This window comes from Bipolaris oryzae, assembly GCF_000523455.1.
Source record: "Bipolaris oryzae ATCC 44560 unplaced genomic scaffold scaffold_62, whole genome shotgun sequence".
Lineage (NCBI taxonomy): Eukaryota > Fungi > Ascomycota > Dothideomycetes > Pleosporales > Pleosporaceae > Bipolaris > Bipolaris oryzae.
Window position 1 is genome coordinate 104,720 of NW_006911338.1, and position 12,609 is coordinate 117,328.

General features: G+C 52.2%; 6 protein-coding genes across 6 annotated transcripts; 2 read left to right on the forward strand and 4 right to left on the reverse strand.

The window, feature by feature from the left end:
- Nucleotides 1-198: 198 nt before the first annotated feature.
- COCMIDRAFT_94979 (uncharacterized protein) lies at nt 199-2,961 on the reverse strand (the record flags this gene model as incomplete). Its single annotated transcript, XM_007689661.1, has 1 exon — nt 199-2,961. The coding sequence occupies one exon, from the start codon at nt 2,959-2,961 to the stop codon at nt 199-201; it is 2,763 nt and encodes a 920-aa protein (XP_007687851.1).
- Nucleotides 2,962-4,147: 1,186 nt separating this feature from the next.
- Nucleotides 4,148-5,299, reverse strand: COCMIDRAFT_94941 (uncharacterized protein; the record flags this gene model as incomplete). The annotated part of the gene is made up of 1 exon (XM_007689662.1): nt 4,148-5,299. The coding sequence occupies one exon, from the start codon at nt 5,297-5,299 to the stop codon at nt 4,148-4,150; it is 1,152 nt and encodes a 383-aa protein (XP_007687852.1).
- Nucleotides 5,300-5,774: 475 nt separating this feature from the next.
- COCMIDRAFT_26216 (uncharacterized protein) lies at nt 5,775-6,077 on the forward strand (the record flags this gene model as incomplete). Its single annotated transcript, XM_007689624.1, has 1 exon — nt 5,775-6,077. One exon carries the CDS (start codon nt 5,775-5,777, stop codon nt 6,075-6,077), a length of 303 nt encoding a protein of 100 aa, XP_007687814.1.
- A 913-nt stretch (nt 6,078-6,990) lies between these two features.
- On the reverse strand, nt 6,991-9,279 carry COCMIDRAFT_94982 (uncharacterized protein; the record flags this gene model as incomplete). Its single annotated transcript, XM_007689663.1, has 5 exons — nt 6,991-7,145; nt 7,203-8,775; nt 8,835-9,061; nt 9,112-9,196; nt 9,247-9,279. 5 exons carry the CDS (start codon nt 9,277-9,279, stop codon nt 6,991-6,993), a joined length of 2,073 nt encoding a protein of 690 aa, XP_007687853.1.
- A 180-nt stretch (nt 9,280-9,459) lies between these two features.
- Nucleotides 9,460-9,639, forward strand: COCMIDRAFT_94912 (uncharacterized protein; the record flags this gene model as incomplete). The annotated part of the gene is made up of 1 exon (XM_007689664.1): nt 9,460-9,639. A coding segment is annotated over one exon (180 nt), but the record flags the coding sequence as incomplete, so codon positions are not given.
- Nucleotides 9,640-10,091: 452 nt separating this feature from the next.
- COCMIDRAFT_95000 (uncharacterized protein) lies at nt 10,092-12,187 on the reverse strand (the record flags this gene model as incomplete). Its single annotated transcript, XM_007689665.1, has 2 exons — nt 10,092-10,532; nt 10,601-12,187. 2 exons carry the CDS (start codon nt 12,185-12,187, stop codon nt 10,092-10,094), a joined length of 2,028 nt encoding a protein of 675 aa, XP_007687855.1.
- Between the last annotated feature and the right edge of the window lie 422 nt (nt 12,188-12,609).

The window sequence follows — 12,609 nt, forward strand, 5'->3', positions numbered from 1 at the left end:
CTTCTGCAAACCAATCAATCCATCATTCGTAATTCATAAAAACCCATTGTGATGATGCCTTCTTTAAATCATGGACATCAATCAGCCTTCCCAAGTAATTAGGGGAAAAAACCCCTCCAGCGAAAAGAATAACGCCAGTGCTCAAACACAAAGTCTTTCATCACCATTTTACATCCCAGATGCTTCCTTGTCATTCCTCTAGTCATACAGATCCATGCCAGCATCATCATCGTCCAGCTCATGAACAGCGTCAGACTCATCGTACATCTCCGAGTCATCTTCGCTGTCCGTATGGTTTGGCAGGACGGCAACATGACCCTCATCGAGCACGACCCTCGCTGTCTCACCATCCTTGATGGAGCCGCGGAGGATGAGGACAGCAAGGCGGTTGAGCACTTCCTTCTCGATGAGACGGGCCAGTGGTCTGGCACCGTATGCTGGCGAGTAACCGGCCGAACCAAGGTAGTCGCGCACCTCGGGTGTCATTTCGATGCGCACGTTCCTTCCGTTCTGGTTGAGTCGCTTCTGGATCTCGTCCATTCTGACGTCAACGATGCTGCGGATCTCGCGCTTCGTGAGGCGGTTGAAGATGACAATGGACGAGATACGGTTGAGGAACTCGGGCAGGAACCAGTTGCGGAGTGCATTCATGACCATTTCCTTGGTGGTGGGGTCGATCTTGCCGTCGGGTGCGTTGGGGCGCGACAAGTGCTCAGCACCCAAGTTGGAGGTCATGACGACAATGCAGTTCTTTGCGTCAACGATTCTGCCTTGACCATCGGTGATGCGACCGTCGTCCATGAGTTGCAGGAGAACGGTAAGAACTTCCTTAGCGGCCTTCTCGACTTCGTCAAAGAGCAGAATGGAGAACGGCTTCCGACGGAGGGATTCGGTAAGCTGGCCTCCTGCATCGTGACCGACGTAGCCGGGTGGTGCACCAATCATCCTGCTGAGAGAGTGTCGCTCCTGATACTCTGACATGTCGAATCGGATCATGGCCTTTGGATCGTCAAACAGGAACTCTGCAAGAGCCTTGGTGAGTAAAGTCTTTCCGGTACCAGAGGGACCACAGAAGAGGAAGCTTGGTGGTTGATTGGGGTTGGCAAGACCAGAGCGCTGAAGTCGGATGGCATTGGAGACAGATGTGACAGCCTCCTTCTGACCGACAACGACTTGTTGTAGGTGGCGCTCCATGTTGAGCAGCTTGTCCTTCTCTGTGGTCTTGAGACGAGTAACTGGGATTCCGGTCCAGCGAGCGACAATCTCGTTGATCTGGTCTGGGCCAACGGCATCACTCAGGAGAGACTCACCACCTCCACTTGCCTGGTGGGAGTACATCTCAGCATCTGCGCGGGCCTTTTCACGCTCAAGTTCGCTGATGCGCTGCTCGACATCGGGAATGGCGTAGTACTTGAGATCGGAGGCAGTCTGGATGTCGCGCATACGCTCAGCCTCGGCGAGCTTGGTCTTGAGACCCTCGAGCTTGAGCTTCTGATCCTGGATCTCCTTGCTGCGGCCCTTTTCGCGTTCGTACATCTCACGAAGTGGCCTCAGCTCTTCCTCGATGTTGGCAGCCTCAGCTTTGGCCTCCTTTAGGCGCGTTTGTGAGGCTTCATCCTTCTCTCGGGAGAGGGCATGAATCTCAATCTGGAGTTGTCTGTGGCGTCGCTCGAGGTTATCCAGAGCTTCGGGTTGTGACTCTCGGGTGACACGGACAGCTGCCGCTGCCTCATCGATCAGATCGACGGCAGAATCCGGCAGTCGCCGTTGGGTGAGGTAGCGGGCGGCGAGGGTAGCAGCTGCAACGATGGCACCATCCATAATGGTGACACCGTGGTGCGTCTCGTATCGCTCCTTCAGTCCTCGAAGAATGGAGATGGTTTCAGGGATTGAAGGTTCCTTGACGAGGACTTGCTGGAATCGACGTTCGAATGCAGCGTCCTTCTCAATGTACTTGCGGTATTCGCCCAAGGTGGTTGCACCAATGCAGTGAAGCTGTCCACGAGCCAGCATGGGCTTCAGCAAGTTGGCAGCATCCATACCACCCTCACCAGAAGATCCAGCGCCCATGAGGAGATGGATTTCGTCGACGAACAACACTATCATCTCCTTGGACTCTTCAATCTCCTTCAACACTCCCTTCATACGGTCTTCAAACTCTCCGCGGTACTTGCTTCCAGCAACTAGAGCACCGACGTCGAGTGAAAGCAGCTTGCATGCTGCCAGGTTTGCTGGTACATCTGCATCGACAATTCGCCGGGCAAGACCCTCAACGACTGTAGTCTTACCAACACCAGGCTCACCAATGAGAACAGGGTTGTTCTTGGTTCGCCTAGTCAGGATACGAATGACTCGTCGTGTTTCGTCTTCACGACCAATGACAGGATCGATCTTGCCCTCTCGTGCCATGGCAGTCATGTCGATGGTGAATTTCTTGAGGTTCTCGTTCTCCTCTTCGGCGTCTGCCGTCTTCGAGTCCACCCGCTTTGTTCCTCGAAGTGCTTGGATAGCATTGTCGATCTGCTTTGTGTTGGGTACGTTTGATTCGGCGAGGATTCGTTGTATTTGGGAATCCTGACAGAGCGACATGATGAGATGGTCGACGGCAATGAAGCTATCCTTTTGTGTCTTGCTCAACTCCTCCGCAGAGCGCAGTACCTTTGCCATAGCTGGTGAGGGTGATGTGCGCTCTGGCGGGGGATCTTGACTTGGTAACCGGACCATTGCCTTCTTGAGGTTGCGTTCGAAGGCTTGTGGATCGCCATTTGCGCGTTCGAGGACCTGCTTGAATAGCGGTGGTGGGGGTACGTCGACTGTGTTTGCAAGGTCCTTAGGTGGATCTATCAACGACACCGCGAGGTGTAGAGGTGTGAGTTGTGAGTGTGCATAGCCCTTGGCGAGGTCGAAGCTGTCTGCCAGGGCCTTTGCAGCTCGGTCGGTATAGGCGTCGAATGAAGTCATTTTGATTAGTGACTGTAGCCTTATTTATGGCTTGAAGCCAATATGAAAATTGTGCGTTGTGAACCTGCTATCAGGTCTTGTACTAGGTGTATGTACACTTTTGATTGATGGGTATCTCTGCAGAATCAGAAAAAGCTGGGTAGGACAAGACCCAGGCGAGATTTATATAATTTGGACGTAAAGGAGGGCGAAGTACCAGGAAACAACCAGTGTGGTGGAGTGATTTCTCGTCATGTCTCGAAGCTAGGCGTGCATTCCACCCTGCACGTAGAAGCTTCTGGGCACCTGCTGCAAGTTTCCGGTCAAGTCACAGCATCCCCGCCAATCATGGTTACGTCACTGCTTGGCACGTCATTCCTCGATAGGACTAGTGCAACTCGGTGCGAGTACCCGGACGGTCGTGAGATGTCTGCCCACCATCAAATCGTGGCTCAATAAGCACACTTCGACTCTGGATACGCCAATGAACAGCGTGTATCCGTATGACTCCCTGAAGCAGGGTGCCTGACTCTCAAGACAGTCCGGCGTGGGCCTCATCGACACGTCAGAGTTATTGTACAATGGGAGCATTTAACTTTGACAAGTCACGCCTGGTACGAGCGTACGAGCAACCATAGCCATCCGCTTCAATCGTTCAAGATATATGACTTTGCTCGACCGGATAGACTGTTGCCGTGGTTGTGGTGCAATTTAAGCACGGACTAGTGCCAGTAAGCTGTTATGTTTCAACCAGGTCTAGTATTGCATACGGAGACCATAATAGCCAACATAGATTGAGACGATTGAAGTTACAGATCAAAAGGGCAGGTGAATACAGCTTTAAGCTCTTTTGACGTGCCTGACAGTCGCATACGGCATTGTCCGACACGGCATATGCCCTGGCTGGTCTTCCTGATGATTAGATTAGACAAGAAGAGATATTCTGATTTTGCAAATTGCGAAAATGGTACAAGCTGCTGAAAATACGAAAATGAGAATCACACTGCAAAATGTTGAAGACGAAAGTTGTTTAAGAGCCTCATGTAGGGTATATTCAATAACTGTATAAGAGTGATAGGCCACATCCCATTTCCCATTGATGCCACTCCCAAATGGATCATCCGTGTACCTTTTTTGTCCGTCGCTGCAAACCAGTGCACTAACTACTTCGTAAGAAAAGGTTGCTTCATAGAGAGAAAGAAATCGTTCAAGCGGAAGCCTTGGCCTCTTCAGCCTTCTTCTGCTCCTCAGCCTGCTTAGCAGCCTCCTCTTGCTGCTTCTTCTGCTCATCAGCCGCCTTCTGGGCCTCGTCGGCCGCCTTCTGAGCCTCATCCTGCTTCTTCTGCTCCTCAGCCTGCTTGGCAGCCTCATCAGCCTTCTTCTGCTCATCGGCTTGCTTCTGAGCTTCCTCTTGCTGCTTCTTCTGCTCATCAGCCGCCTTCTGAGCCTCGTCCTGCTTCTTCTGCTCTTCAGCCTGCTTGGCAGCCTCCTCAGCCTTCTTCTGCTCCTCTTCAGCCTTGCGCTGCGCATCGTCGTTGTTGTTGTTACCTTGTTGCTTCAGGAGCTCCTCAAGCTCCTGGGCAGCAAGCAACTCATTAAGCTTATTATCGTTCTCATCCTCGTTGTTACGCTGAAGGTCCTCAACTGCACCCTGCCAGATGCTGCCGAGAATTGCAGCAGGGTCCTCGACAATGTTGGCGTGGCGGGGTCGCTCATCGAAGATCTGGAAGCCCTTGGTCTTGAGGGGAAGGGCTCCGTCGATGGGACCAGTGGCACCAGCAATGCCATTGAAACGTCCGATCCTACCAAAGGCGTCGTCGCGGAGAATGTCACTGGCAATGAGCTTGCGGGAGTCGAAGATCATGACGCTCTGCCTGTCGCGGCCACCGCGGTTGGCAACAACGACGTTCTGAGCAAAGAAGCTCTGGTCGCGACGGCCGCCACGGCCATCATCGATGACAACGACAATCTCCTGAACAATGATGACATCGGTCCTGCGGTCACGGAACTGGTTCTGGAAGTTGCTCTTGCGGAAGAGGTTGTTCAGATCGTTGTTGAATCCGTTGTTGACCTGGTCGATGATGAGAACCTGTTGAATCTGCTGGACAATTTGCTGGCGGAAGCGGTCTTCAACGACCTGGATCTTCTGCTGCTGGATCTGAATGACCTTTTGCTGCTTGTTGAAGTTGTTGAAGCCATCGATGAAGTTGAAGGCTCCATCGTTGCGGTTGAAGCCGTTGATGACGGAGCTGACATCAATCTGGCGCCTGTCGAGGCTGAGGCCAGACTGCTGGCTGATGGGCTTTGCGGCAACGAAGCCGGCAGCGAGGACAAAGGTAACAATAGCCTTGAAAGACATGGTGATAGTAAATGTAAAGACTGGAATAGACTTGACTTTAAAGTTGCGGGGATTAAAGTTTGTAGATGATTAAACGTCACAGACGTATCTTGTTAAAATGGCAAAGAGAGTGATTGCTGGCAGACTATCAAAGTCGCTAAAGAATGGAAAGGTATTAAAGGAAGGAAGAAAAGCAAGGCTGAAGGCTTGGAGTGAATGTGGGATGAGGATGATTCTTTGTCTACGCGACCATGCCGTACCTTTTATCCATTTTCCGCCATTGCAGATTTTCTTGGTAATGCCCTAGCAAACGTTCATCTGTGGCGTGCCTGATCCCCTGTGCGGTTGTTGTGTGACACACGTAGCGTGATTGTCACTTGCTACCGGCGAAGTATGCTCCCGCAGCTGCCAAGAGCGCCGATGTGCAACGACATGGCCGCCAAGATTTGCTTGACAGTTTTGCCTTGCTGTCTGAGGCGTATTCAAGAGCCTGAGGATGGCGGAGCCTCAAGATCCGACTGCCTGCCAAGGCGTAGCTGTAGTCTGGGGTGTGGCAGACCATGCTTTGGCGACAGTGCGACACCATGTTCGGTGCACCTCCTACCCGTTCAAATTTGACAAAGGACCGCTCTTTGGGACAGGGCCGAATGCGGAGACGGCTAAACGGAAAGGACGCTGGGGCAACTCTCTGCTCCGGAACCGTGGTGGAATGAACTCTGTACGTGACGCTGAGAACAGCACTCGAGAACCATTTGGTCGTCGTTCCGTGATAATGAGTCCTCTAAGCTTTTTTACTTGACTTCGCAGTCATCGCACTATCTACGACGACAGCAACGCGCCTGTCTTTCATGTCATGGCCATGCCCAGTGGTGTCATCGACGTGTCACCCTTCACACGTCCATCCTGTAACATGAAGGGCATCCGCCAACGTCAACTGACTCTGGACGCTAGAATTTTCCTACCTGTCACTGTGGAAGCCTGTGTAAGTAAAGAAGAAAGTCACGGTGGTGATGAGGAGGTGGAGCCGAGACGTCACTGAAACCCCACGCGTGTGGGACAGAACTTTTGGCGAACACCAACCCCAGCCTCGCCCCCGATATGGGCATATTACTATGCATTAAGCAAGTGACGATCAGTTTGAACCTGATCCGGTTCCTAAGGCATGCGCATATAGGTAGGTCGGCCAATTTAAACAAGATTTTCAATGGCCAGAGTGTCTGGGACGTTCGAGCGGATGCTTGGCTGTCGATTCATGTGGGTCAATAAGTACCTAGAGCGTCCACCCTGCACCAAGGGAAAAAGTGCAATCCTGTTTTGTTTTTCCATCTGGAATGTTATTGCACTGCATGCGCATATGTGGACCCATGACAAACGAAGATCAACGCCAAAGGTGGTTCAAAGATCATGAGGTTGAGATTTTGCCGAATGCCATCCCTATGTACACATCATTTACTACACACCTGGTGTCCTTCTCGATCTCTCCCCTTTAGCGATAGAAACTTCATCTAAAAGCATAACATGGTAGTCCCTTGAAGTCGCGAATGGCCCCTGGCTCCGAAAACGCCTGCAAATGCCTGCAATGGCAGTTGGCCCCAAGCGGAGTAGGAACGAATACCAGCCGTCAGCGTATGCGTTTCGCTTCCATCTCTTTACTCGGGTCTGCACATGAGAATATCCTATGAATTACAATTCATCTAAAAGAACAAAACAATCTACTCATCGTCCGAGTCCGTGTCAGTATCAGTCTCGCTCTCGGATTCCACATCACCCTCGGTGTCGCTGCCACTGGAGTCATCGGCTGCTGATCTCCGCTTCTTGACTGGCGCACCACCAGTCTTCATTTGACGCATCTGGCCAGCAATGGAATCTATTAAATGTCAGTCATTATGCTCCCGTTGTTTGGATGTTTGGAAAAAAAACTCACCTTCTTCTGGCTCGCTGATCTCTTCCTCCTCTTCGACTTGTTCGGCTTTGCTGGCGTCCTCAACGACCAGCGTAACCTCCATCTTGGTGTCCATACCCACATAGCTGTCACAAATCAAGTGCATAACGAAGGTGTAACTACCAGGCTGTGGAGGGGCGCCGAATTGCATCTTGAGTGTTTGTACGTTGAATGTAGGCTTACCACTCTCATCGAGAATAGGCTTGTCAAAGGTCGAAAATGTAAACGGGGGTACTGCGATGCGTCCTTGCTTGCTGTCTGCGAGAAACACGTGCCATCTTGGTGCGTGATCCCGGGCGTAGTATGGAGCGTGTGCTAGAGGTGGCTGAATGGGCTTGTCACTAGAGTTGTCGTTCTTGCGTCCTGTAATCGCCGCAACATCGCCTTCCGCAGGATCAATGTCGAGAAGATCTTTCGGGTTGACCTCGGGAATTTTGGTGGCGCCTGAAGGAATGAAACGACCCTTGAGTACAAATTGGACTAAGCTGCTGGGTGTAACAAATCGCTCGCCAACAACCTTGAAGAATGCTTTCTCGAGGTGAAACAGAGGAATTTGCGAGGCTACAGACATGGCTGTGGTGTACTGCTCTTGCGAGAGGAGGCCGGACTTGACGATGCGCGCTTTGCGTTGAGCATCTGGGATTTGCATAAACTCTTGAATGGTAAGATGTGTCCTTGATCGCTCAGCCTCAGCCGCATCTGCAACAGCAGGTGTGAAGTAAGGCAATTGTTCCAGCGGAGAGGATCCTGGTCGTAGAGCCTGAATGATATTCTGGGATGTCCTGTATGCCGATAGTACGGCTGTGGTGTTGCCATACGCCAGGGCAATGGCGGCATAAGCTTCGTTCAAACGGAATGCGATGGGTGCGACGGCGAACTTTTCCTCATTTAGGGTCTCATCCTCGAGTTCAACACGGCCAAGATATGCCCACAGCAAGGTTAGAACCTTGCGTCTCCGGCTGTCCTCCAAATCGTCAAGCTTTTGGCGGTCCTTCAGCGTGAGTGTTTGTGGAATGAGCGAGCCAGAGTTTTCAGAGAGAACTTTCTGCTCCAACTTGGATAGGCCGTTTTCTGCTTTTTGTCCAGTAAGGAGGTCGTTGAATTCTTCTCCACTGCTCAGCGCATAGATGACACCCGTCTCGCCTTGGTCGTTGTCGTAGTCGCGGAAGATTTTGCCAGCACTTGCGACCAAGACCTTTTCCTTTGTCAATCTCTGAGTGCCATACCACCACTTGCCAACTGTGTAGGGAAGAATGACACCGAGCGCGAGCGCATAAATCAGCAAGACGTACTTGCCAGATCCCTCGGTAACTAGCCATTGTGGGAGCGCAATGCCGATGCTGAAGCTCTGTTTGCCGTCGGGGTGTCCGTATGTCAGAAAGTTGTTGCGAATTTCCTCGTCAGTGAGAGCTTTGAAGGCCTTGGTGACATCAACCCAGTGATCGTTAATAGTTTGCAGTGTAATGTTCTTCTCGGGGTCCTCGCGGGCTTTGTCAGGATGCAAAGAAAGAGAGAGTTTTCGGTAATGCCTCTTAATCGCCTTCTCATCTGCACTCTATGTTGTGAGTCAGTATGATTATTCACAGGTCAAGATGTTAATCAGAACGCTCTTACCCTTGATACACCAAGAACCGCATACGGGTCCCAAATGTCAGGCGTCGTCCTGGCAGTGACTAGGATAAGATAGACCATCGCGGCATTCAGAGCCCAACCGCCCACCATGACTAGACCACGCTTGATCCTCCTTTCCATGCGCTTCTGCTTCTTTCGCTGTCCTTGGATGAGATCTGCATGTTCGGGGGTAAAGTCGGACTCTATGCGCGCTCCAGTGTTCTCAAGTTCTATGAGCATAGTCAGTATAGCGGTGCTGGAATACAACTAGGATGCGCACCTTTGCTGGGTCTCAGAAATGATATTGTGGTGGGGACGGTGACGAGTGTGGTGACAGTGAGGATGAAGTAGGGGAAGAACTGGCCCTGCAAACATGTTAGAAGCGAATTGTTTGGTGTGCGCGTCCAAGCCCTACCTGCTCATCGTAATTGTAGTCGGTGCCGGACATGTTTAATGTCTGTCCCTAGGGACAAGTGGAGATGTTGCGAGAGAGCGAATAGAAGAAATAGCGGGGTAGCCTCGAGTTTGGGAAGCAGCAGAAAGAGAGGGAGGGTGTGTCCTAGGCCTGTGGCATTACGAAGAAGGCGTGGGCGGGGCGTACGAAATAAAAGTCGTGGCCACTTATTGAAGTTGTTCCGACCACTGTGTTCTTTCCCGCCGCACCACGACACATGGCCGCTGCGATTACGCTTGGCTAAGCAGGGGTCATGCCGTCACGTGCCAGCGCGCCGCTGCATTTACGTCACGACGAAATCAACCCTCGAGACAGATATTTTACTTGCGTGGGGGAGGATGGACACTTGAGTAGGATGGGAGAAAATATGATTGCGGGTGACGCGACATGCCAGAAACTTAAATTCACAGAATATGACAAGACACGGTTTGGTTGTAAGTAATTTGATGGACCATCAACTGCAACCTGTCCAGAAGAGCGAAAATCGACCAGACACGTCTCTCATTAAATCTAGTCCCACGGACGTCACGTCTGTCACGGCGAAGTCGATACCAATTAAACTGGATAAGATGTATGCTATGCTAGGTGCATGTATTTTCCACGCTCAATGCCCTGACTTGAATATTTCATGTCAATCATTCCCAGTAATGCGCCGGTGCAACGCCGAAAGTGTACAAGATGGCATACTATACTGCCTTCTCTTCCTAGCCAAGACATAAGGGCCAACAGCTGTGCTCGGGGAAAGATACAAGACTTCGACACATTTGCGTGTCTGGCTTTCATGTTCAATAGAAACATCAGATAACCTACGCTGCAACCTCTGTTGACTCTGCCGCAACTGAGCCGTTTGCGCCATTCTGCGAAGGGCTCTGTATTCCTGCATCCAGCGGTGCGGCATGCAGCGCGGGCTTTTCAACACCCTTCATCTTTCCACTTCTTCGCTTCTCAAGGGCGGCCTTCACCCAGTCAGCAACTTCTTGGTCTTCTACCACCTCAATAGCCTGGGCTGGTCCTTTGTCCCCGGCCGCTTGATCTGGGGTAGCTTCTTGCGCAGCTGCCACCTCTTCTTCATCCTCTTCTGTAATGGTGTCAGGCTTAGCAAGAGGGGCGAGCCATGCGTGCTGTAGTAGCATTGCGTAGGTTGGTCGCAGGTTGGGGATTTTGTTCAAACAGCCCCGTACAAAGTTCTTGGCCGCATCAGAGTATCCTTCGTCAGGTAGATCTGGTGGGTCACCATCGACGATAGCCTAAAGAAAGTTAGTGATCGGCTTGCCAGAAAAAATAATAATAATAATTGGCGTTTTGGAAAACTTACACTAAGCTGACTGAAAATGTTGTTGTACGTCTCGGGTGGATAGGGATATTGTCCAAGCGCGCATTCGATAATGGTCAGTCCCAGACTCCAAATGTCGCTTTGCACGCTATATGTACCACCTCCAGGGTTGGCACCTGCTTGCGCGATTCCGCCCGAGGATATTCTTTCTGGTGCCATGTAACTCTGGCATCCGATGTTGGTCTTGGCAATACTGGCGACGAGGTTGCCGCTCACACCAAAGTCACAAATCTTGATGGCGCCCTTGGTGTTGACAAGGATGTTGGTAGGCTTGACATCGCGGTGAATGATGTTGTGTTCATCCTTCAATGATTTCAGGCCCATGGTTGTTGCCAGAGTGATTTTCCTTAGCACACCTTCCGGCACACCATCAGCGTAGAGCTTGTCTATGGATCCACCGTCCATGAACTCCATGCAAATATACACGGCTCCTTCTTGGAAGAAGGCACCGTAGAAGTCGACAATGTAAGGCGATCTACAGCGATGGAGGACATCTAGCTCCATGATGATGGTAGCAAACTTTGAGTCTTCGAGTTCTAGTCTCATTTCCTTCATTGCCATGACAATGCCCGTGCCTGCAGCGGGCTTTGCGCTCGAAGGACTCGATTCTTCGTCAAAGTTTTTGCGAGACGGTGAGCCTGGTGCAGCCTTGTTTCCGGCGAGGCCTTGGCCTGGCTTTCGCATTCGGGGTCTGCTATGCCTGACCTTGTATACTGTGCCATAATTACCCTTGCCAAGCTCGTCGAGCGTGTCAACTTCATCAAGTGAGATGTTGAAAGTGCTTCCGCTGGCAAACTGCACACCCTCTGAGTTGAGGATAGCCTTGCCCGCAAACTTCAGACTTCCAGTCTTTGTGTCGATGTACTGTGAAAACTGGTCGAATTGGGTCTCTTGTTTGTGCGGTTGCGCGTCGTTTTGGGCCTTGTCACCGCCATTCATCATGCCCAGAGTCAAGCCAGGCTTCTTCCTGCCAGCAGGAGGAGCAGCAGGGCTAGTACCAGGCAGTCCGCCCGGCAGCTGCATTCCACGTCGCTCAGCCATGGACTTTTTGGGTTCGGGCATACGACCCGGAATAGCAGGCGCCGACTGAAAGTTAGTCGTCGGTGGTCTCGCAGGCATGCGGAAGTTAGGGGGAACACCGCCAGGGTTTCCGCCTGGAGACATTGGGTTGCGGTTGTCGAGGGATGGGCCTGGACTCTGAGGCGCAGGCCCTCTGCCCGGCAAGCCAGTGGGCGGGGCGCCCTTGCGCCCCAGATGTACTGCTTGTATTCTTGCAAGGATATCTTGGGAGACGTTCAGGCCACTGCCTCTGCTGGAAATGGTGGGCGGGTTCGCGGGACGGGGATTTCTGGCGGCATTGATGTTGCCGAGGGGCGTCGAGGAAGATGTCATGTTGGTGGTTGCGGTGGCCGTGGAGGCTTTTCGCGGGGCAGGGCGTTCGGCGGAGAGGCCTTCAGGCAACGAGGCATCGGCACTAGGACTAGAGGGCACAGGCGAAGGGGAGGGGCTGTCGAAGACGGTGTCGGAATCGACTTCGACGTCGGGAGTAGAGGGATTGGAGTCTGCCATGGCGAAGGGGTGACGAGTGTCACAGGCCTGGAATTGGCGGGGTACGTGAGGGTGGGTGGTGGAGGGAGCAAACGAGGGTGGAGGGAATAGTGATGCGGATGCAACGGAGAGGTAGAATGGGTAGCTGCGACTGCAGCGCGAGAGGGGGCGTGGCGGCGATGCCGGGTGAGGACGAGGATAGTGGATGTGTGGTGGTTGTGGGTTGTAGCGTGCAAGTTCGCGCGCTGTGACGTGATGGTGCAGAGACCAAGATGGCGCCAGTGTGGAGGCTCTGGTGCACGCACCCACGAGAGCACGGGAGAGGAGACTGGCAGACGGGATTTGGGATGGCCAAGATGCGCGTGGTGAACATGCTACGTACATGCATATCTGTATTCACGTGTATCCATATATTCATATATTCATACATGCATACATTGCTC